We start from the raw sequence: 23,703 nt of genomic DNA, 5'->3' as shown, positions 1-23,703 counted from the left end.
ACTACCTAGACATAAACCGCGCCGGTAGATGCTTCAGGGAGTAAGTATGTAAGATAGGGAGTCAGGGAATTATCAAAAAGGTCTCAGTATCAGGTGAGCGATAGTATAGTTTCGAGTCTTAATACGAGACAAGTGTCTGGCGGTTAATGAAAAACGAAATAATGAAGAACAGGACGAGCGAAGGGACAAGAAAGTAACCTGTTGGAGGGGTTCGGTTTTGAAGCATGCCAGGAAAAGCTCGAAGCGGGAAGAAGAAGAAAAGATGACTTTTGTACATATGCATGGCGTGCCTATTCCAACCGCCTTGCCCCCTACACCCCCTAGTACCCTAGAATGTGACGAGTGCTAAACTCTGAAAGGATCATCGTCGCATATGAATGGACAATCAACGGCATCACTGCAAGAGAGAAGCACATAGCAGCATAGTTGCGCGCAAGGGGGAAATCTTGAAGTCGTACCGTACCACCACTCTCAAGGGTCGAGCGATCATCTCGGGGTGTGTCCACTGATTTCACTGATTCCACGGATGCTAATGGTCCCCAGGGGATCACCCCTGACCAGGCCTGCACGCTTGCACGCTTCAAGCCTTGGCCAGGACCCCATCGTTAAGCTATCCTGGACATCCTTGCGCCCATTTCCACCACTCACGGAGCCGGATCTAGCTGTCGTCTAAAGAATGACTTGATGAAACTTCCAAGTTGCAACTTCTTGTATTTGCTGACATGTCTGATTTTATGTCAGACCGGGTTGATGCACCTCTACACTTTCGGAGTAGGCGAGATTATCTCGACTTTTTGGCAGAAGTCGGCACCCAAAGAAGGAATAGTGATAGTAAGAATTACAACAACCTGAACACTGTATTATGCCAGTGGTATGTATGAAACCTCGAGCACCCTAGGCCAGGTACCCCAAATCCGTGCGGCTGTGGAACTAACCACCGTAAGGCATACCTCACCTTGGACTCCTTGACAATGTTGGGGTCGGGGTCCAGCTTTGGGGTGAGACAGCATAGACCCCAATTCTTGATAGCAACACGAGGCTAGAGTAGATTGGCTCGGAAGTCATTTTTTGGAGTTATTCGCTCTTTTCACCTTGGGGTCCAAAGGATCAAGCGGTGTCCGATCGTGACTCTCATGTACCCAGTATGATGAATAACAAAGCCGAACGATCGTGGTTCGACAATATATTTGCAATTGTCCTCACCTCTAGGGCTCTGTCTCTCTCACCCTGCTCGTTATTAGATAGGTACCTACGCAACCAAGCTCGTGAAATCAAGCTCTGCAGGAAGGCATCGGTAAACATAACATATACCGCATGCATAACCTACCTACCTTCACAGGGATAGCTTCCCGCCTAGACCCTGTTCTAAGCTTGCCAAGCACTTGCGATGAGAGATTAGCTACAGCTTAGCCGAACGTATGTATTCGCCCGATTCGAATTCATCACGGCATAAGGCTGGGCTGGAACATCTGCGCTCAGACATGGCTGGGGCTTGCCAAGGGCCGCAGATTTTACTAGTCATGTTATTTCGTTATTTCGTTTTCCGACAAATATGAAATTGACGGATGAGAAGGTCGGCGATGAGGAAGGACTAGGGTATCGGTATTCATCTAGAGAAGACATGGGGGACGTTGCATGAGTACGCAAACATAATGTCTTTTTCTCAAGCGGATTGTCGATCATGTAGCTTCAGCCGGAGAAGATGCGAGATGTGAGATGCAAGAGGCAAAAAAGCAAAGATCAAAGATCAGAGATTAATGGATCGAACCTGGCAAATCTGCGAACCAACAGCCGCGCGTTTACTAGTGCGACCTTAAACCATGAGCCCGCCTTATCTGATTGGCTCTACCTTTTGCATTTCCCCACATATCCGATACCCCTGTCTCAATTGACTTCGACTTTTTTTTTCTTCAATCTTTGGTAGCGCTCAGCTATGTAGATGTTCACTGATGCGTCTGGGATCCTATATCAAAAATTAGATCACACGATTGCGTACGCTCTATCTGCATATTAATATTAACATGCCGGCATCCGTAACTGTGGCCGACATAGCCGCTGGATCTGGCTCAGAATCCGAGTTGGACGACCAAACAGTGAACTCACCCACATCAAATGCAAGTGAGTCGTCATCAGACGCCGAATCCGACTCGCTCGACAGTGCAGCTTCTCGAAAAAAACGCAAGATCTCTAATGATCTAGCACCTGTCGCTGCCGACTTGGTTACGTCATCTATAAACGTACCATCTAGGATCAAGCGGAAGAATGCCGCCGTCGTGCAAACTAAGCCGGTGGAAGACACAGTACCTACGGCCGTTTCGGTGATCAACTCAGTCGCCGCACCCGTGGATCGTCATACGACGTTCGAGTCCTTGAAACTCAGGCCATGGCTTGTCCAGTCTCTTGCCAACATGGCAATCAAGAGGCCCACGGGAATCCAGAAAGCTTGTATCCCCGAAATCCTCAAGGGTCGAGATTGTATCGGAACAAGCAGAACCGGTTCGGGAAAGACGGTTGCTTTTGCTGCTCCTATTCTGCAGAAATGGGCTGAAGACCCGAGCTCGATTTACGCCGTCGTCCTGACTGCGACTCGGGAATTAGCCCTGCAGATCTACGAGCAGTTCAAGGCGATATCATCACCTCAGTCTCTTAAAGTGATTTTGGTCACTGGAGGATCTGATATGCGCCCCCAAGCTATCGCTCTAGCCCAGAGGCCCCATGTCGTGATCGCTACACCTGGCCGCCTAGCCGATCATATCCGTTCTTCCGGGGAGGATACTATCTGTGGCCTACGACGGGCAAAGTTCGTCGTCCTTGACGAGGCCGATCGATTATTATCTGCCGGTGGACCTGGTAGCATGCTACCAGATATAGAAGAGTGTCTCGGCGTCCTTCCGCCATCAACTCAGAGACAAACTCTTCTATTCACTGCTACTATCACCCCTGAAGTCCGCGCGCTCAAAGACATGCCGCCAAAACCCGGGAAGGAGCCAGCTTTCGTATGCGAGGTCGATACGCAGAAGCTTGCCGTTCCAACGACCCTACACCAGATGTATATCCAGGTCAATGTCACGCACAAGGAATACTATCTACACGCTTTCCTCCTAACGGAAGCCAATATTGAGAAATCACTTATCATCTTCTGTAATCGGACCTCTACTGCCGAGTATCTTCACCACTTATTACGTCTACTTGAGCATCGCGTGACGTCTCTACACTCCAGGTTACCCCAAAGACAGCGCGTCGATAATCTGGGCAGATTCCGGGCATCAGCTGCACGGATCCTTGTTGCCACAGACGTCGCCTCCCGAGGTTTAGATATCCCGGAGGTTAGCCTTGTAGTGAACTACGACGTGCCGCAGGACCCGGATGACTATATCCACCGTGTGGGACGTACCGCCCGAGCAGGGCGAAAAGGTGACGCCGTCACTTTCATCGGGCAACGAGACGTGGAGCGCATCCACGCCATAGAAACGCGCGTGGGTAGGGAGCTAGAGGAGTGGGAGGAGGAAGGCGTTAACCTGGAAACCAGGTTCATCCGCGACCACATGAAAGAGGTCGGCGAGAAGAAGAGAGAAGCTTTGCTAAATATCGAGGAGCATCGGGAAGTCGGAGGAAAGAGGAAGCGGAAGAAGCTTCGGCTCGAGTGATCCTCATAGTGAAGAGGAACTTTGCTTAGCTGCCTACCTATAGATGGATAGAGAAAAATAAGGAATAATGTCTTTAGCTATATCGTACTTCGATAAGTTGTCACGTGGTCTCACTTGTCTACTACTTAGAATACTATGGCAGTATAAGGTACGTCTTTTCTTGGGCCCGCATGAGTTACCTGTTAATCTTGCAGAATGACGCTATTATCCCCCCTCACAAGTTCTAGGCTATCTGTGGCTTGCATTCGACGCGGAGATATCTATTTCATGGAAGTAGGGGGTGGAACCATCAACAACGTCTAGAACAAGATAAATATGAGACCCCATTATTCAGGGGCGCGAACTGTCTCGTATCGGCCGAGTGACTGCCAAGGCTAAGTGACGTCTTCACTTGAGTGTAAGCCTCCTAAGCCATGGCTAGAGAGAAACAGAGCGTCGGGACCGCCTAAAATTGTAAGGAACCAGCTATTCTTCATATTGATTGACATTTTTGCTTTTCTTCAATGGTCGCCGAGCTCGCACACGGCCGATACCTCTCAACACCACTACGCCTAAACTAGTGCCCATCTGGTTAACTCATACAAAGACCAGTACCTAGGTTCCGAGTGAATACCTAATCACGGCCCGTCATGACAAAAGGAGCACGCCCCAAGTATCTACCCCAGGACATCCCCAACTATTATCCCGGTCAGGTTGGGCTGGGCTGGGTTGAAACCGACACACACGGGACGGTAGTTTCTGGGGCTGGAACCCGAGGACTTGGGACCATCTGAGCAGGCTGCCGCCACTAATCTGCGTCCCCATACGGTGGTCCTGCAGGAACATACCAGATAAGCATTGCTGGCGTCGTTGTATACGACCTCACCCACACGCCATGTACGTTTGGGTCTCACTTCCCCCTCCCACCTCAGGGGTTTAGTGACCAATAATGTTCCTTTACCTTTTCGCAGAGTCTCCAGGGTCTGGTAGTTAGAGATTTTGCATTGAATTATGCCTTCTTTGTAACTGTGCTGATTATATCGTAAAGCTCTATACCTCCTTCAGGGGAAGTCAAAGTTAAGCTTACGCTTGGATGCTATAATAATTACCTATTGGGTATGTCAGAGTTTCATCATGTATGGAAGAAACAATCCTTCTAGAAGGATAGAAGACGGCAATTTCCCCATAGTGCCCTGATCCGAGAATGTGGGACGGCGGTAGATAGTATGAGTAATCTAGCATGTGGCTGCTCGGCAGGGACTTGCTCCTGCCTGCTGATCGTGGATTGGTTGTCGTTGAACGAGGGGGGTGGACAAGGGAGGCATGAAGTGGCTTACCTCACTAGATGATTTGTCAAGGGGGATGTAGCCAATGGCCTCGTCAAGGCTCACATCTAGCAAATTATTCGGCAAAGCATACCAAGTACGGAAGACAACTCATCGATGCCCATCATGCTTTCTACCTAGACCAAGGCAAGGAACCAGATCTGGAGAGATGAGCATCGAGGAACGAAGCATACAGCACTAATAGTTCTGCGGATCACCATCTATTCTATTGCCGTCATAGGCCCTGTGGAATCGACACTTCTCATCCAAGCATTGCTATGTACCCAGGAACCAAAGTATCGCGACTTACTACCCCTACCATCCATAAGCTCGTTCAATACCAAATCCCCGGAACCGTCAAACCAGTCCCTTGTAGCGTTAATACGGCATCCCCGTTTTGGAACGGATAATCTCCTGCATTACTCAGATAGCGTGATCATATACTACCCTTTAGCCTAACACGATCTATACCCTAGGCAATGTATGATCTACTTAACCAGAGATCCAGGAAGACGGAGCCGAGATCGGCAACCTCGCATCTCATGTATGTATGAGCGTGGTATAATTAATAGTATATGCATACAGAGACACCATACAATTTCCGCTACTCTGACATAAGAAGCACTGCGAACTGGTGGGACTGGGCTGATGATGACATTCTACGAGACAAGATAGGTATGAAAAGGGAAATTAGCTACTGTAAGCGGTATTCTAAGCTACTAACACAATTCTTTTTGTCGGACTAGAGAATACGATGGCATAATAGTAAAAAGGAAAGGCGGAAACGCATCGTAAACTACCTACGTAACTACCCAACCTGATTAAAGCGCTATACCTAAGTTCAAGCTATGCCCGCTTATGGCGCGGCTGGGCTTATCTCCGTGCCTCTACGTCGATACTCAGTAGTGGGACGTAAGGAATTTGTCAGAAGCAATAAGAGCCTCCGTTTTGTCGAGGACGGAGCCGTAAGACGCTTGAGCTAGTCAATGAAACTCACCCAGGAACAGGAACGCTAGATAATCTTTTATTCAAATCATGGAATTTGCGCTATTCAAGTAACTATTGGTTATTTTACTTTCCGTGAAGGTATCCTTCACTTGTCGATCTGTCCCCCGAACGAGGTAGACTCGCAAATTACTTACATTTTTCTAGGCATGTAATCGCGATGATTACAGAGCAACTATTGCTTACATTTTTCGAGTACCTAACTACCTACATAAGTACCTTCCCGCTCAAAAAGGTACCCCTAGCGTTGACAAATCGAGAATCACCTGCCTGATTGGGCGGGTTACATGGCGTTGTATGTATCTCACGCGTGCCCTGCAAGGTTCTTGATGGGGTGGGACGCTGTAGAGCCACGTGCGGAGAGACAGGGGCAGAAGGATGAAGAGGGGAGGTTGACCCCCATGTCGTGTATCCCATCCCTCCCCTCGCAGCGTAAAGTACCGCTTAGATTCGCGACTACGCGTGGTGCCGAAAGCGAAAGCCGCTTTGTTTAATCAGATTTGATCGTGTTTCCCGGTAAAGATCAACGGAGTGATCTGCTAATCATTACGCCTGATCAGTGGTAGTTCATGCCCATACCCGTGTCCTATTTTATGGTCGATCGGATATTGTACTGACTAAACCCGTGCCGGTAATGTGTGAAGCCGAGACATACATTTTACGGCGAAACGGTTGTGTTCCTATCCGTCATCACGCGAAGGAGCTAGATAGCACGCGGCCGTGTATGTCTTGCCTGCAGCACGTCGATCATCAAGCAGGCTTTCGGAGGCACTCGGCCGTTTGAAATGATAAATCATTGAAGACATAACTTATAGGCATACGAATCTGCATCGGACAGGAGTGCAGTGATGTCGCGTGCGTTCCTTGATGCATCCTGATTTCCATCTCGGCAACGGCGGCCGACCTAGGTGTGTACTGCGGTATGTTAGTTGGACCGGACCTCCTGACGACGACCTCACCAAACACACCAAACACGCTGGAATTGTTTGTGAGGGTGTGTGGCTGCTGATGTCAGAGGGGAGATTGGACTGCCGAAATGTCTGAAGGGGTTACAACCAGGCACCGTGGATGCCACGTTTTTTCTGTACGAAAAGTAGGGTTGCACACATAAATCCTTCGCGCCCTTCACCACCAATAGGCGCCGTGCATAAGCTAGGTACTCGTGATAATGGTCGGTACACGGAGTAGAGCTGAAGGATTTGAAATGTCCTATCTTCATATCGTCATAGTTACCGTAGTAGCGGTTGATGCACCACGGAGAGAATGCGCCGCAGCTGTGCGGGATAGGGGGCACTTGATATCTGTATGATTACCCACTGAGAACAAAGAACCTTATAAGTCGGACGTAGACAAAACCTTTTCTGGAAAAGCTTCATGTCAGCTTGCTTGCATGAGTGTGAATAGTCAAAAGGCTATCGCGTCTTTAGAGGAAATTGGGTATCATCGCTTGGTTATACGTTGTATCAGATCCGCGCAGCGATTGATCAATGCTGTAATTCGACTGGCTGACTCGTCTCCAGCTGGAAAGACGATTGCTACCGTAAGCAAAGTCTCCTGCAGATTCGACCACGTGTAAGACGCAAGAGAAGCCTTCTGGAAGCTTTCCTCGAAGGTCGTAATACAGGAAAATATTCTTCTTTGCGACCCTCCTTAGACTTGCGTCAAGTTTTCAGGAATATATTTACTTTCCAGTCGAAATGTGTTAATCTAGAGCATGCGGGTCCATTCCTTCGTTCATAGATGGTCGTATTTGAAGAATTTGTTCAGTCATCTTCGATCCATCCATCAGACGGTACGGGATGTAGTCAGAATGTCTCCGAAAAGCCCGTCCGAACTATCGGACACAATAGGGGATGGTGGACCAATTACCGACCCGCTCCCGCTTCTTTCAGGGACAGATTATTGATCTTGATCTCGCGATATTAATCAGTATGTAATAGTCTTGGAAGGATTCCTGATTCTTGATTCTTGGCAGGGACAGGATCTATGCTATACCCTCCCGAGATGTTAAGATAGAGATCTTCCACAGGCTACTATCTTGTTAGCATGGGTTTTAAATCCGTTAAGATCGTGATGATGAGCCAATGCGGCTGCATCTGCCGGTGAAGGAGTTGATACGAATCTCATATCGTCGTCATAGCAACACTCAAACAGTCTGTACAATCGTACGAGGTTGGGTAAACGTGCCAATGCCAAGGCTTCAGATCTATTCTGGAATTGTATTGGTTCTCAAGATGAAGCATTTCGAAATTGCAAAGCCACACACTGCAATGTCGAGAATCTCGATAATCCCTTCCGATGCTACGTTACCGGACCAATGGTTACCATTGATGAATGGTGGCTTGTCTTTATGGAGATGACCGAAGCGAGAGAACGGCATTGGTAAAAATTCGCGAGGAACCTCAAGGATAGGGGTTTAGGTGGTGAGTTAAGTGGCTTGGTGGCTAGGCTGCCAGGAAAAGAGATTCAATCTAGTTGAAATTGGGTAAGATCCAGGAATCCTGGGGAAAACAATTTCTTACTTTAGTTACCAAGGTCCGTGAAACCGTGGCTTCCACTTCCGGCAGTATGGGTAACCGACTTCGAGGCTTAACTCCTTAGCCGTTCTAACCGTACTAACCTTATTCACATATCTACATAATAATGTAATTTCAGCCCTACGCTAAGGTAAGAGAAGTACAGTACCCGCCTAGCAGAATGGCATAGAAATGGAACATAAGCTGACAGGCACCGGGTGTTGGTAAAGGCTAAAAGGCTGCTTGGGTCTTTTGGGTTCCAACTCTATTGTATCCATATCATTTCATAAATTATGCCGTCAGATACACAATTGTGGAAAGTATTGTACTTTTTTTGTTGTGACCTTGGTCTTACTTTCTCCACCGTCTGGTTTCGAATTCGCAAATCATTCAACGGGAGAGCGCCAAGCCTTTCTTTTCTCAGTACTTGACATTATCGTATGGTTCTCAATATGGAAATGTTCTCGAAGCAATTTGCCAAGGCCTTTCGAAGACAATGCGTTTTTATGCAAGCTTGGCAAGCTTCGGTCTGAACAAAGAATAATTCGGGTTTATTGGTTTCATAAACAAAAGACCATACTGGTGGAACCGCTTCTCGTTCGTCCATTTTTGTCATTTGGACGCGAGCAATCACATTTGTACGGCGTATTAGATACCTTGGCTGCTTGGCACCGATTCCGACATGCAGCCTTACATCAATCCAATTGTTCACAAATGCGAAAGAACACTATGTGTGTAGTTACGACGCGAGTGCGTATTCAAGCGCGCAAACGGTGTGCCTAACTTCTCCTCGTGATTAAGTTCGCAAATTAGTTGTGTCGCATTCGTCTTGATGAACTGCGCCCATGTGGACAACGGAATGCTCTCATGAGTCAGTCAGAAGCGAGAACGAACCGCTCGCTTCGTACTACTTCTTGGCTCGGTAGCAAATCCTGACCGAGAGAATCCCGCTACCTGCAACCCCGCATAAATTCACACAATTGCGAGCCCCGGGAATTTTCGGATTAATCATATTTGAATTTTATTCTTCTTGTGGGATACTAGTAACGGGACGGGCGGCATAGTCACGGCTCCGAATTTGTTCAACCTGGAGCGACTTCGGGGTTGGTTAAATAAAAGAGCCTTCCAAGTCCGATGCAATCTTGTGACCTTATCTAGCCCGTCCATGGTTCCTTGTGACAGCCTGGTTACGACTGCTCGGGTAGTAATGGATTTTTGCTACGGATTTCAATTGCGCCTTACTATGTGTGTATTCTTTTGTGGATTTGTCATTTTATGCATTGGTGGCTTGCCAATACTCCATACCTAGATGTAGAAAATAGGGCTCGGTGTGTTTCTGCCTTATTACAGGTTTATTTAGGATTGCCATTATATATGCATGTGCTTTTTTAGTGATGTGATCGATCTGTGCGATAAGCGACTACGGGTCACGGAGATCGCGGACTTTGGTGGTTATTAGAAGACCACTATCGCCATACTCCGTGTCCAAAAGGAAGAGTCAGAGATTGCGACGATCGTCAATAAAAGTATGAATTGAATGATGAATCATCCTATACTATAGTTAAGCCAGCCAGACTAGTTAGAATCAAGCATGAATAAAAGCCGACTTTTGTTTCCTTCGGCGATATGGTTGTGCCTTGTTGAGAAGTTAGTACTAGTATGCGTAATTTGCAAAACGGCGCAATTATTAATTCTATCCCGACTACCGGTACAAACTTGCCGTATTATGTCAAACCTTGCTGAGCAATCCCGACTGAGATCCGATTCCTCAGCAGTCCATAGTAGCGATTAGTATCGCATAGAATGTCCCCAATAAACCTGGAATAATTGATTTATGCAAATCTTATGCAGATGTTACGCTGCGATATTTGATGTCATTATTATGAACTTTTTGCTTATGAAATACGGAAAACGGGTTTCAATCCGAAAGCGAATCTCCTGCCACTGGGCACCGGTTATGGGTTATGTAACCAACGAGACACGGACATGTTCCAATAAACAAACTACCGTAGCGGTCTATCGTGTCTATTAGGTGCAGTGTCATAGCAGAGCCACAACGGTCAGCAGTCAAATTCCGACTTTCTAGGTGGACATTTATTGTTTTGATATAAGACATTGCATCGTATCCCTGCTCGCAAGCTCGCAAATGGATGCTTTAGATTGACTGACTGATTGTTTCCGATGACACTGCGCAGTTGAGAGGACAAAAGGAATGCGGGCTTATGACTTAAGCAAGCCTTAGGAGCGGTCGGCGAAGTTGCCCGCGATTCGATATTTTGTGCAAGTCGGTCTTGGCCCGCTAGTACGCATAAGTGTACACATAATACGTGGAGGTAACTCGGTACTTTCTGTACTTTTTTATTGCGGTGAGAGGATGCATGTGCGTGAGAAGGAGCAGGGGTAGGGGGCTTGTCTGGTTGCCTTGTCATACACTACATCCACAGATTCATGGATGGATCTTGTACCAAAGTACCGAAGTACCGAACCAGGGAGAATTAATCAATTGCGCGCCCATTACGAATGATCCGAACCCCCGTCAACCGTTTAAGCCCGAAGCAAAAGTCCATCATCGCATTTATTACAACTCGATGGATTTGTATGTATGTATTTTGAAATCGAGCAATACCACTTCAGACGATCTAGTCAGCGGATATATTACAAGTAGAGCCCTCTCGCCCCCATCCCCCTTTCAGTTCTCCGGAACGTCAAACTTAGATTTCATATTCATCATTCCACTCCAACCACTTCGAACCATCATCATTCCCCAGAGACCACGGGTACCTAGTAACCATACCAGCATATAATATACTTCACTGACATTAAGATCGTGGCACCGCGCCCTACCAACGCAACACCTACAACTCCACACCGCAAGCCTCGAAATTTCGCAAAGGCGGTCGGTATAGGGTACCACGTTCTTTGTACCTTCGTACCTTTGAAGAGCCCCCCATCCCCCCGGTCCCCACTGCGCCTGCCGAAAAAAAGTTCAACGATCGTAATTGCACATAAAGAGAAGCCTTCGCTGTTCGGTCATTGACTCTACTTACCCTTGGCCGGATATCGGTGCCTGACTCACACAACACAACAAAAAATATTATTGCTACCTATTGCACCATTATCGTACAAAACGAACACACAGACGCTGACAAGCACTATCATACAAAATGGTTTCCACAACCTCACCGTCACCATTCCACCCTACTTCCCATCATCCATACTCACCATCAACCTCACCACCGCTGAGAAAGAAGATGTCTATCACCCAGACCTACTTCCTCGCTCACAAGGCACGGGCCAAGCTTTCCAATGAAGCTGCCCGGCCTGACCACAACCTCCGTCTCCTCGTCGGTCACGCCAACCTACTGGACTCCTTGATGCTTGACCTTGCCGAGGCCGAGCAGGAACAAGAGAGCTGGTTCAACCAATCCGTCCGAGGAGCCGCACCCAAGACGGAAGAGAGGCACGTGCAATGGGCCGACAGCACTGCCATGGAGGACGACTGGGAAGCGGACTCCTCCGACTCCGACAGCGACACGGAAGACGAGGACGAAGATGTGGAGATGGTAGATGCGGCACCGCTACGACGGATACCTTCCAACGTCGTCGTACCGCCATCTCCACAATTATACACGATGGACGAGGATGATGACGACTTTGAGGACGACGATGAAGACTACGACGCCTTAACACTCACACGATCACCATCACACCTAGCAACATCACCCCCTGAGCTCGAACACGACTCGGACTCATCAGAAGACGAGGCGATGCCTCCTTCACCACCCGCCGCAACTATACCTACATTCTCAGATAAGCAGAAGGAAACCACAGTCACAACCAAGTACTACGATCCGAGGCAAGATGAAGACAACAATAAAGCCGATTTCTACAATGACGGATACTACCTGCCGCCGCGAAATCCGGGACGAATAGTATCCGCGATATCGGTTTACTAGGAGGACTGTCTCAATACTTGTTGATCTTTCACGGCTTGCATCGGCATCGGCATTGGGTCTGGTTTGACATAATGTGATTTCTTCTGCATCTGGGCGGCGTTTCAAAATACCAATAGCGGCATGGCATTTTCAAGCGCAAGCGACTTCATTTGATTTTTCTTTTATTTGTCTCGATATGAATACTGTGGAGGAATAAGGGGAAAAGACGGGTATCACCGCAGCCTAGAACCAGACTAGGCATTCAGGTTTGGGAGGCATATGTCACCGCTCACAAGTTATTTTCTATTGGAGGACTATTGGAAGAGTACTACCGAAAGCGGTAAACATCAGGACAGGATTAGCGGGGCTTGCTTTCGCTCCCTGGTTTTCAACCCACGCACAAATATGCTAGGTTCGAATCTCAAAGGTCGAGTGGAACAGTACATACATAGCCGGCGTCGCTTCACCGAATTTCAGTTACTACATAGCGAAGGCTGCTACATACTGCATACGCATACAGACGCAGTTAAAGCCCATCAATGAAAAATACAAATAATTAGTCAAACATTATTCCTCCTGACATGCAAGTGATTAATTGATTGACCCGTGAATATTGTCCTATACCGTCACATGATTATGTAAACCGGCGGTAGTTATCTATTCGATCTATATTTCTAAGTCACGGAGTCATGTGCGGCGGAGTTGGTGAGGAATAAAGCGTTCCCGTGTATGCCGCGATATCGGTAATCATTAGTTGATTCATCATCACACCCGTGGCTGCTTGCGATGCCGAGGTGGGAGGGGATCTTACTAACCCGCTACATATCAGGGTTATCCTAACTACAAATCGTCGAAGTCTACGGAATCTAAATCCACCTGCTAGTAATTGCTGGCATGGGAGTGCCAGATTATCCGGTCTAAACAATAAAGGTACCCGAAGGGAGTCGGAGAGATGACAAACCCCGCGTTAGTACCGGTTCCCGAATTTCGTCGAAATATTTCGTCAACTCTAGCTTAGTAACGAAAGTCTGGCGCACAAAAAAAAGACCGAAGACCCTGATTCCTTTGAGACAAAGGGTTTCATAAAACGTCATGACGATGAAGAAGGAATCGAATCCTAATTGTTGATCGAGGCTCTTTCATCGTTTTGCATATATGGTGTATGTACCTAAGTAACAAAGGGGAAGGGGAAGGGATAGGGGAATGGGGAAATCATTACGTCCGTAAATTCAAACACAATATCCGAATCAGGCCGGAATCAAGAGGGATAGTCATGACAGCAAAAAGACGTGGGTAGGTTTGAAATCAAGGTACATATCAAAGATTATTAACAAGATTATCTCGCCTATCCCTGTCTCCCAATTGGGTAGGGGGTTGCGAGGGCTTGACTTCACTTTACCTGGGCACCTGGGCAATTGCTCATCAGATCAGGCAGACACGATAGTTGAGGCTTCCGCCTGCTCATCAAAGTCTTGGCTTTTGGCCGTATGTACTTTCCGTCGTTGGGGGGAAAAGCAAAGAGGGGGGGCCGTGCACGGGGCACTGGACCTTGTCGTCGGGTCGTCGGGTGATTATCTTAGATCCACACGACTAAGGTACAAGATATAAGGTAGATACCGGGCACTAGCCTAGAACAGACTAGCCTAAGTCTTAGCTCAGGCGAGAAAATCCCAACTGTCTGGGCTTCCCGCGCGCAGAGCCAAAGGTAAAAGCCGTTCGCTGTCCAATCAATTCCTGCCGCGCGATCTTTAAGTCTGTGACACACCCCACACTCTCGTTTACCGTTCGTATGGATACCTGTACTCGTTCCCTAGACCGGCTGAAAAAAAAAGTTTGAAGCTAAGTGGATATTATTAATTTGTAACCATTTCACTTTTTCTTTTCTTTTAAATCACAAGTGTGCGTTTGGCGAAATCTCTTTAATATGAAGCCTCCTTAAACCTAGGCTGTTCGGAATTCTTCATTTTGAGTCATGATCCGTACAGAATCGTCTGATAACCCGCATTGTTCGGAGAAGCTGTCCGTGCTAAGACTCTCTTTCGGAAGCTACGTGGTCCCTTTTACCTCCTTTGCAAGGTCTAGATTCTCCACGATAGGCACCGAAACAGCTACTTACGGGTAGCTCTCCCGACCACGGTACTATGTAAATAGGCAATTCGGAGAAGTACCGTTCAGGGCAAGGGGTAGCTAAGGGGAAGCAAAGGGGAAAACAGTCTGGAGCTCTACTAAGCTGAACCATTGAATCTCAATTAAATTGTCCATATTGTCTTACGGATACACTTTCCTCGCATCCGGTGCGAACGAGCTGGCGGACAACCAGGCTGGCTTCTACACCGTCAGCGGCGCCAGTCTGGTCCATAGCTATAATCATGAGGGGCCGTTTGGCGAGGGGGCGCTATGCAGCAATGTCGTTCTTCGTCAATTGCCCTATCATTTCCTCGGATTTCTCAGAAAAGCAAAGAGCTTCCGTGTAACCCTAAGCTCTGTTTCTTTCCGGAACGGGAAAAGGGCAGCGGAGAAGCACGAACTGATTGATGACGGCGCTGAGATAATACGGCCTTCTATCTTCTATGCAAAGCCCTACTGTGCATATCCTTCTGTGTATGTAATGTACTAACACGGCCACGCCTACGCTGGAACCCCCTTGCTCTCCCGCATTGGTAACCCAAATCTGCGGTCAGCTTTTACGCCTGTCACCGCTATGTCCAACTGATGGGACGCCAGTCGTAGGAGATAGCCAGTAAGAACCGCCCATTTTCGCTGCTATCGCCTCTCCTGGCTGCTTAGGTTTCATTTGCTCCCTCCTACTGGCTACCCATCTAACGATAACGGTGATAGCGATGATGACTGTACCTACTAACCTGCGCCTCAGTCTTTGGAATGGAACGCCTGCTTTTACCCGTCAACGCTAATTTACGATATATTGACATGCTAGGCACGTAAGATCGCGAATGTTGCTGTTGCTTTCAAACCCCGACATTTAAGAAGCTCAAATCACGATATCTTCGACATCGCATTCTTTCGCCTCTACAACACGCGATGCCGTATTCTCTTTCTCTACGTTGCACGCAGAAGTGTAGATGATTTGCATAGGTGATGTAGTTCTGTCGTCGAAGCGAAACAGACCATAATCGACAGATAGGTAATCGCCGAAGCACAATAATTTTCTTATTATTGCTAACGTCGCAAATTGCCTATTGAGCTAGCATCACATGTCTCATCGCCTCATGTCGCGAGTAGGTAGCTTAATCAAACAATTGCTTACATTCGATTCCAAATCCAAAGGATCCTGGGGATCTAGATTTACGCCTCACGCCTCAGGTGATCTACCAGACGAGCCGGTATGTGCGCTGGCGCAAGTAATTAAACAAGAGCCGCCTAAAAGAAAGCCCCGAGTCAAGAAGCCCTAAAACAGGAGCTTCTCCCGTGGTCGATCTGGATCACTCACAAAAAACTCGATGAAACAACAAAAATATTTACTACCTATGCTATGTAGTCTGTAGTCTAATGTCTAATGTCTGAAAGATTCGGTGAAGATATTGCTAGCAGGGCTAAACCATCGCAACCGTGGTCGAACGAGTCTCGGAAAGGCTAAGCGTCGTCATGGTGTGGCTAAGGTCCCGCGTAGTTACGGATAGATCGATAGTGGGATGGATGAATGGTCGCTGGCTGCTACACGAGTTGGCCCAGTTAGTCATCTTGCCGTTGGATGCGACTAAGTTGTCGACCGCCAGAAGCTGGAGGGGCCGTCGCGAAGCAGCCACACAGACGAGCTCGCTTGGACGTTGGCCTATCCAGAGGAGCGGTGAGATCTTGCAAACTGGCGGGACACACTAGACATATTGGAGACACAAGTGTGTAGTGTAGCGTAGCGTTGTGGTGGGAAGACGGCGGGGAGCGCGCGCTGATTCATACTTACATCGTCCATACATCGTCCAACGACGGTGTGAATCATTTGCGGGCTGCCTATTCATTGGCTGAGCCCGTCGTATGGAGAGACTATGCGAGATCTGACTGGGTCGAGAGAACGAGATTTCAACCACCCTGGACACTGCCGACGTAGAGCACGATAGGGCCTAGCCTCCGTGTGATATTTCATGTGATGACTAAACTAGTTGGCAATTGGACTCTCGAAACCTTAGCATGCTGCCAGCGTATAAGCCACTTCATACACACACCACACGTTGGTACCTAACATACCCGGGTAGCTAGCTGGCTGGATGTAAGGCGTATGGATACGTTACAGGTGGTTTCACAAAATCGGGCTTTGGTTTAACTTATGCTGCTGCATGCAAGCAGATCATTCTGGCTTCTTAAGGTAAGGTAGGCATATTCGGGATTGTATGCAAAGAGCGCTTTATGTAGTTCACCTTGATACCATGTACGAAGTATAGGGTACTTAACCTACCTAGGTAGAATAAAGCAGGATCTGCTTCGCGGATTATTTCCTCGACCCGGACAATGCATAAAATGCCAGTTAGTTTTGGTACACCTTGAATTGAATGTTAACCCTAATATTCCAAACCGCCCACTACTATCCAGAAAACAGTATGGCGAGGTAGTCCGTCAGCCGTATCAGACATATTCTTCGAAGATCACAGGTACGGATTCCAAACACTGCTGCTGACGTGATAACTTAAGCCCGCGACACGCATATCCGCTGTGGGAACGAACGGACTACCGGGCGATGCAGTAAGGGTCCTGGGTCCAAGAAGATGCGCACGTAAACTTCAGGGCTAACCTAGGTAGCCAGCATCGCCAACACCTTCGTCCTCGTGGCTGTTTCGGATAGAAAGGATTTAAGAACGATTCGGAGCCGGCATTTCTACTTGGGCCGCCTAGGTAAGGAATGTATTCCATGGAAACAAGACAGGCACCAACATTGTTTGAAACTACGGGTGGCGCGGAATCCTATTCAACTTGTCAACGTGACCAGTTCGTACAGGTATAGGAAACAGCCTTAGACGTAAGGGCAAGAGTCATTATAGGCGTTCCAGCCTAATAGACCATATCTGGACTTCGTAACTCTTAATCCCGCGCCGAGACTACGGGAAAGTTCGCGACAGTCGGGTGAATATGGAATGTACCTACCTATAGAAGTAGCTGCCGTAGCTGCCGTAGCAAGAACATTTCCACGGGGCAGGTGCACTAGCCTTAGCCTTGTAAACGCCCTGTAACTGCCCCGTAGTAACGCCTGGAATCTGCGGTAATAGTGGAAAGCCCTGGGCACCGTAGGGTTTCGGGGCCGAACCAATCCGATTACCGACCTTCCGAAGCCGAAGCCGAAGCTTCCCCGTTTTATTCGTTACCTGGAAAATTTGGGGCCAAGTTCTTCCTACGGTTACATCATATCGCGCATATCCTAACCCTTCCGCCGGAAGCCGCGGTAGCACGTCAACCCGACGACAAGAAAGTTTCTACGGCAACGTTAGGTAGGTTAGCGCCTAGGTAGCCTTCGTCGACGTCAATCACACCCGGGTATAGCAACCGTATCTAGCGAAAGGATCCGACATCGCGCCGCCTGAGCCTCGCTAGCACACGCACACGCATCCATGGATACATGCGCATAGCCATAGCCTTAGGGAAACGTAAAAAGTACCGTACGCGCAAATGCAGCAAATCATCCCACGGGCGTCGCCCAGCCGTAAGGCCCTAAGCTCTTTCGTATGCCAGTCGTGCCGGCGATCCCTGCGCCGGTTCTCCGCGTCGCCGAACCGTAGGTCAGGAGGGGTCCCTCCGCCCCCTCCGTCCGGGTACGCCCACCTGTCCTCGCGGCGGCTCATCAGCGTCGCGGGGCCGGACGCGCCCAGGTTCCTGCACGGCATCATCACGCGGTCCGTCGTCGCGGAGCCGAGCACGAGCGGCGGCCGACGCTTCAACCGGACCACCAATGCCGATGCCGCCGCCGACGCCGCGGCAAACTCGATAGCCAGCACGCCGGGGTTCTACGCCGCGTTCCTGAACGCGACGGGCCGCGTGCTGCACGATGTCTTCGTGTACCGCGACACCCTGGGCCTGAGCGGCGGCGGCGGCGCCGCGACAGCGGCCGAGGGCGAAGCTTTCGTCATCGAGGTCGACGCCGACCAGGTGGACGTCCTGGCCCATCACATCAAGCGGTACAAGCTGCGCAGCAAGCTCGCCTGCCGGGTGCTCGACGCGGAAGAGTGCGCGGCGTGGCAGGTGTGGGACGACAGCAACGGCTCCTCTCCCCCAACACCCACACCGCAGGGTCTAGAAACGCAGTTATCGCAGCTCCAAAACAGCATCGTGCTCCCGGATACGCGCGCGCCGGGAATGGGAACGCGGGTCCTGCGGCTCGGCAGCGGCTCTGGGGCGGGGCACCTGGACCTGGACCTGGACCTGGAGAAGAGCGACGAGGCGGCGTACCGCGTGCGCCGGTACCTGCTGGGCGTGGCGGAGGGCCAGGCGGAGATCCCGCGCGAGCAGGCGCTGCCGCTCGAGGCCAACATGGACGTCTCGGGTGGCGTCGACTTCCGCAAGGGCTGCTACGTCGGCCAGGAGCTGACGATCCGGACGCGGCACCGCGGCGTCGTGCGCAAGCGCATCTTGCCGTGTCTGCTTTACCCCTCATCCTCATCCCCTTCCTCTTCATCCCCGTCTCCCCCGCCGCCGCCGCCGAGGAAACTTGACTACAGCCCTTGGATCGGGGGAGGGGAAGAACAGGGGGAGGGACAGGTCATGTCGGCGGAGGACGTCCCGCCGAACCTGAGTATCGGCCGCGACGGCGCGAAGGGCCGCAGCGCGGGGACCTGGTTAAGGGGTGTGGGCAACGTCGGGCTGGCGCTGTGCCGGTTGCAAATCATGACGGACGTGGAGCTCCCGGGGGAGACGGCGGCGGCGCCGTTCAACCCTGATAAGGACGAATTCGTGGTGAAGTGGGGCGCGGACGAGGAGGGCGGTGGTGGACAATCCGTCAAGATCAAGGCGTTTGTGCCGGATTGGCTGCGGGAGAGGTTGAATGAGGATAAGAATGCTGGTTCTGCTCACTAAGGAGGGTATGTGGGATGGATTAAACGTAGGCGAGCTGTATGGTATACGCGTTTGTATTAGATATGCTGGTATCACTACTCTGAGGCCAATGTACTTATCATAGATATTAGGGCCCGATGAATAAATCAAGGCAACTTAGCATGTTACCTATCTATTGGTTATTTGTACGGTGATGTGAATGGGCCAGTTATGCCTTAGCTTTAGGAATATCACATTGCGTATCGTTAATTCAGCCATTATGTATCTCATCTTTATCCAAGATATAGGCGTATCATCTATTCTTTCATAAACTAGGGGTATCACGACATCAAAAGGTAAGAGAATAGTAGTATCTAGACAGCAAAGTAGCAGTGCTTGCTATTAGCTGCCAACCTCAGCACCACTTGTAGCAGCAGCAGCCTCCTCCGCTTTCTTTCTCGCTTCCTTTTCAGCTTGAGCAGCTCGCAGCCTAGCCATTGTTGATGAGAAGTCCCCTTTTACTCGAGGTTTGCTACTTGCGGTAGCATTGCTGCTGTTGGATGCATTGGTAGACGGGGCGAAGGAAAAGGACTTCGCTGTCCCTGATGATATCGAGGGGTCCTTCTTCTCGTCAGCTTTCAGCTCTTCTGGTACGTCAGGAATGGGTTTAGCCTGATGAGCCTCGAGCCTGTCTTTGCCAGACCCGCCATTTTCCCGCGCTGCTTTCTTGTCTTTCTTCGCTGCTTTCCGCAGTCGCGCCTCTCGGATTTTTCGCTCTATATCCGCAATTTGGTCGTCGTAACCATCGTTGTTTCGTATTGGGGGTTCGGGATCGATATCCGTTTTTGACTCGGCTGCGCTCGAGGCATCAGGAGTTTTTCTACGACCCGCTGGTTCGGATTTGGGCGGACCTGACTTCTGCTGATCCTCTATATTTGCTTGCTCCCTATCTCGTTCCGATTCTCTTTGCCTTTCTCTCGCCTCTGCTTCTCTCATCAATCTCTGCCTCTCTTCTAAGCGACGTTTCCCAGCCTCGGCTAACCGCCTCCTCTCTGCTTCGCTCATCGTGGGACCATGGCTATCGTCCCGCGGTCGTTTGACACCCCCGCGTTCTCGCGCCTCGAGATCTTCTACCATCGCGCGTCTCTTTGCGTCCATGGCTCGGCGTTGCTGTTCGCGTAGCTGCGCGGCAGACCGCTGCGAATCGTAGACCTCGCGCGCCGCAGCATCGGACAGCACGTCCCGGGCTCGTTCGAATAACTCCCATTTTGCCGGGTCGAAGTTTGCACCTGCTTTGTCTGGATGGTATTTCAAACTGCGCTTACGCCTGCGGGAAGAAAGGGTGTTAGCTCACCGGAGACAGAGATTAAGATATTGGAACGGAAGAACCAGACTTACCAGGCACGATGGATGTCCTGTTTAGCTGTATCGGACGTCACGCCCAGAAGCTCGTACAGATCTTGTGTAGTCGCATACTCCTTGGCGTATACCAAGAGGTCAGACTTATCCATCGTCGTTGTTCTTTGCGTATTGCTCTCGTATTGAAGAGAATGTTTGGGAGAGGATGTTTTTTTTATGGAGAAATGTTCAAGTCAATAGTAACCTATGACATACTACGCAGTACAAATAAACCCCACTATTGAATTATACGGTAGGCGGTTAGCGCTTTGCGGGGTGGATCTAGGCTGTTTACTTGCATGAAAGCTTGGTTAATATGATTCATTACCTATCCTGCTATCCTATTACTGCCTACTGTGCCTACGTACATAAACATTTGCCTATAATTTGCCTATAAATACTATCGACGACAACTACATCACAAGAGCATAGGTTTAATATACCTCGAGTCTCCAAATTCGCATCTAAAGCCACATACATAATTATGATGCTATCTTACACCAATATATATCATTTCGAATAACCCAAAGGAGAGCCTGCCGGATATCCTTGTTCCTAACTAGAACCTCCGAGCTGTAGGAACACCATTAAGACTGCAGCATACCTATTACAACGTTAGCATCTCGACCAATGTTAGGACTATTGCCCCCAGGCCCTCTTTTCAAAATCCACTTACGCGGCGGTTGCGCCCAAGGCCTCAAACGGTTTTGTGGCCATGGCGAGCGATAGCGTGAGCAGAAAGACGAAGACAAACAGAGTAATGACAACGAGTTTATATACTTGGTTCTGAAGCCATTGAAGAATCCAGATAGGGGCGATGAGCATGATAACTCCTGCTGCCACGATAATACCAGAGGCAAATTGGTCGATACGTTTATCGGAATAATACGACACAAAATCGGCGTCGTAGTCAGGAATATCTGGGCTATCCCGCTTCCATATCGAAAATGTTCGTAGTCGCCGCGAATGATCGATTAGTCGTCGAACGGGCAATTTATCTTTTGACACTATTGAAATCAAGTCCTTTTCATCCTCCAAGTAACTCTGCTCGTCCTTATCTATCGCAAGATATTCGTGGTTGTAATGCCAGTTGCGTATCGATTTGATTACCCGCCTCGGTGCTGACTGGTATTTGTTCATCGCAGTTTGCTGCATGATGAAGTCATCTTCAGCCATGTTAGCCCCTGGTAGCTTAGTCTCGTCAAGGAAACTCACTATAGTATCGTATCTTCGGGTTGATCCTATTCAAGAGTTCCGCGCGGTCTATCTGATCATGTCTTAACGTCCCATTGTTAACGTCTGCTGCGCCCTTTCTACTATAGTCTTCATCGATCTTCGATAATTCCTTCTCTAGTACAGATATCTCATCTTGAAGCGATAAGGCAACCCGAACGTTAAGGCTATTGAAACGTCTTAGTACATAAAATTCATCGTCAGAAGCAAGGAAACTTGAATAGCCTTCGTAGCCGATGTACTTCCAGGGTTTGAGCTGAATATCTTCCTCTGTCGGCTTACTATCGTTACTATTGATCGTGGCAGCCATAGCTACAAGGGGAATATGATTGTTGCATAACTCTGGGGAATTTCTGAAGCACCATAGTGGCAGTTTTGGGTTCAGGTAAGTAGGGAGGTAAGTGTATCAGATGATCAATCTCATGCAGCACCCAAACTACACCTCTACCAAATCTAAATACCACGCAGGCATTGCCACGGCACAGCTCAGGGTCGACGGAAGGCAGCCTAAATCGCCTGCATGGATATCCGATAACATATTGAAATCTATTAATCGCTTGCTATTTCCACTGTTCTCTTTCATCTCAATGATTCTCTCCATCTTATCATCATGGCCGACACCACTGAAGAGCAAGAGGCATCTAACTTGGCACACCTCAAGAAGGTCAAGAATACAGCCAAAACGCCTATGCCAGAGGATTCCATGCTTGATTTACCAGACCCCGTGTATCGCCCAGACCACCTGCATCGCACTTGTTCTGCGCAAGTCAAACGGCGGAATAGAATCTTCAAAGCAGAACAACCTCCGCCTCCCGCCACCCGGGTCGGCTTTACATCAAAACATCGACGATCTAATTCTAGAAGGAAATCAAATAAAGCCGACGGAGATGATAGAAGCGATTCTGATGGCTATGAGTCGGCGCGCGTACACGGAGAAAATGATGCTTCTGCTATGCGACGCCGTCCCGAGAAACAACTACCTTCGGACTCTGTTCAGATTGCCAATGCTAGCTCGTCGAGCTCCACTTCCTTTACACCCGAAGAACAAGAACGCATCCGCGTAAGCCGTCCTTTAAATGGTGAACCAGACATGTGGCAGTCTGCATCACAAACATACAAGAACAACACCCCTGAGGCTTTAGCACGCAAAGAGCGCTTGGTTAAGAATGAAGATGGCTCGACTAGGACACGTGCCGCACCCCGGCGATTATTTGATTTCAGGATAAGCGAATGCAATGTTTCCTGAATGAATGTTTGGGCCGTGACACTACTACCGAAGAGATAACCGAGAGGAAGGAGCACATCGAAGACTCGGATGAAGCACATGATTTGACCCAGGAAATTGTCGAACGAATCGAATTAGAACTTATCCTAAAATGGGAGAAGTTAGTGGACCTCCCGAATGTCGATGTTGATCTAGAAGGTGCACCTACGGTACCTCTACTGCTTGCTATCGCCGGCCATATACCTAATAAAAGCAATGCGCCGCATGGGGGTTCACTTGAGAGTGGTCGGTATGGTTCACTCGCCTTTTTTCATGAAATGAAAATCTTATCCAATACAAAAACAACGTACAAAGAATTGCTGAAATCTTCCCGTCAAGATGGCCGATTAAGTCCCGAGTACCTTGAATGGATATATTCATCTATGACCGACCAATTCTTTCCCAGGCTCTTGAACGGGAATATCCGAATGT

At 49.0% G+C, this 23,703-nt stretch overlaps 6 protein-coding genes across 6 annotated transcripts; 4 read left to right on the top strand and 2 right to left on the bottom strand.

Annotated features, from left to right (window-relative positions):
• The first annotated feature begins 1,912 nt into the window (after positions 1-1,912).
• Positions 1,913-4,151, top strand: F4807DRAFT_365610 (DEAD-domain-containing protein). Its single transcript, XM_047995628.1, has one exon. The coding sequence runs from the start codon at positions 2,022-2,024 to the stop codon at positions 3,645-3,647; it is 1,626 nt and encodes a 541-aa protein (XP_047856817.1). The 5' UTR covers positions 1,913-2,021; the 3' UTR covers positions 3,648-4,151.
• A 6,852-nt stretch (positions 4,152-11,003) lies between these two features.
• Positions 11,004-12,978, top strand: F4807DRAFT_415483 (uncharacterized protein). Its single transcript, XM_047997049.1, has one exon. It carries the CDS (start codon positions 11,637-11,639, stop codon positions 12,426-12,428), a length of 792 nt encoding a protein of 263 aa, XP_047856816.1. The 5' UTR covers positions 11,004-11,636; the 3' UTR covers positions 12,429-12,978.
• Positions 12,979-17,747: 4,769 nt separating this feature from the next.
• Positions 17,748-19,657, top strand: F4807DRAFT_365528 (Aminomethyltransferase folate-binding domain-containing protein). The gene has a single exon (XM_047995626.1). The coding sequence runs from the start codon at positions 18,018-18,020 to the stop codon at positions 19,416-19,418; it is 1,401 nt and encodes a 466-aa protein (XP_047856815.1). The 5' UTR covers positions 17,748-18,017; the 3' UTR covers positions 19,419-19,657.
• On the bottom strand, positions 19,655-21,084 carry F4807DRAFT_415473 (DnaJ-domain-containing protein). Its single transcript, XM_047997048.1, has 2 exons — positions 20,775-21,084; positions 19,655-20,703 (listed from the first exon to the last, which is right to left on the bottom strand). The coding sequence occupies exons 1-2, from the start codon at positions 20,885-20,887 to the stop codon at positions 19,779-19,781; spliced, it is 1,038 nt and encodes a 345-aa protein (XP_047856814.1). The 5' UTR covers positions 20,888-21,084; the 3' UTR covers positions 19,655-19,778.
• A 245-nt stretch (positions 21,085-21,329) lies between these two features.
• Positions 21,330-22,317, bottom strand: F4807DRAFT_457793 (uncharacterized protein; the record flags this gene model as incomplete). The annotated part of the gene is made up of 3 exons (XM_048001092.1): positions 21,330-21,378; positions 21,451-21,940; positions 21,990-22,317. The coding sequence occupies 3 exons, from the start codon at positions 22,315-22,317 to the stop codon at positions 21,330-21,332; spliced, it is 867 nt and encodes a 288-aa protein (XP_047856813.1).
• A 300-nt stretch (positions 22,318-22,617) lies between these two features.
• On the top strand, positions 22,618-23,253 carry F4807DRAFT_457792 (uncharacterized protein; the record flags this gene model as incomplete). Its single annotated transcript, XM_048001091.1, has 1 exon — positions 22,618-23,253. One exon carries the CDS (start codon positions 22,618-22,620, stop codon positions 23,251-23,253), a length of 636 nt encoding a protein of 211 aa, XP_047856812.1.
• Between the last annotated feature and the right edge of the window lie 450 nt (positions 23,254-23,703).

This window comes from Annulohypoxylon truncatum (assembly GCF_022578515.1).
Source record: "Annulohypoxylon truncatum strain CBS 140777 unplaced genomic scaffold F4807scaffold_7, whole genome shotgun sequence".
NCBI lineage: Eukaryota > Fungi > Ascomycota > Sordariomycetes > Xylariales > Hypoxylaceae > Annulohypoxylon > Annulohypoxylon truncatum.
The sequence above is the reverse complement of the archived record's forward strand: the minus strand, read 5'-3'. Positions and strand labels throughout refer to the sequence as shown.

Coding starts and splice junctions, on each gene's coding strand:
- F4807DRAFT_365610 (XM_047995628.1), top strand. CDS start 2,022: ATGCCGGCATCCGTAACTGTGGCCGACATAGCCGCTGGATCTGGCTCA.
- F4807DRAFT_415483 (XM_047997049.1), top strand. CDS start 11,637: ATGGTTTCCACAACCTCACCGTCACCATTCCACCCTACTTCCCATCAT.
- F4807DRAFT_365528 (XM_047995626.1), top strand. CDS start 18,018: ATGCAGCAAATCATCCCACGGGCGTCGCCCAGCCGTAAGGCCCTAAGC.
- F4807DRAFT_415473 (XM_047997048.1), bottom strand. CDS start 20,887: ATGGATAAGTCTGACCTCTTGGTATACGCCAAGGAGTATGCGACTACA. Junction 20,704..20,774: donor CAGGACATCCATCGTGCCTG/GTAAGTCTGGTT, acceptor TTCTTCCCGCAG/GCGTAAGCGCAGTTTGAAAT.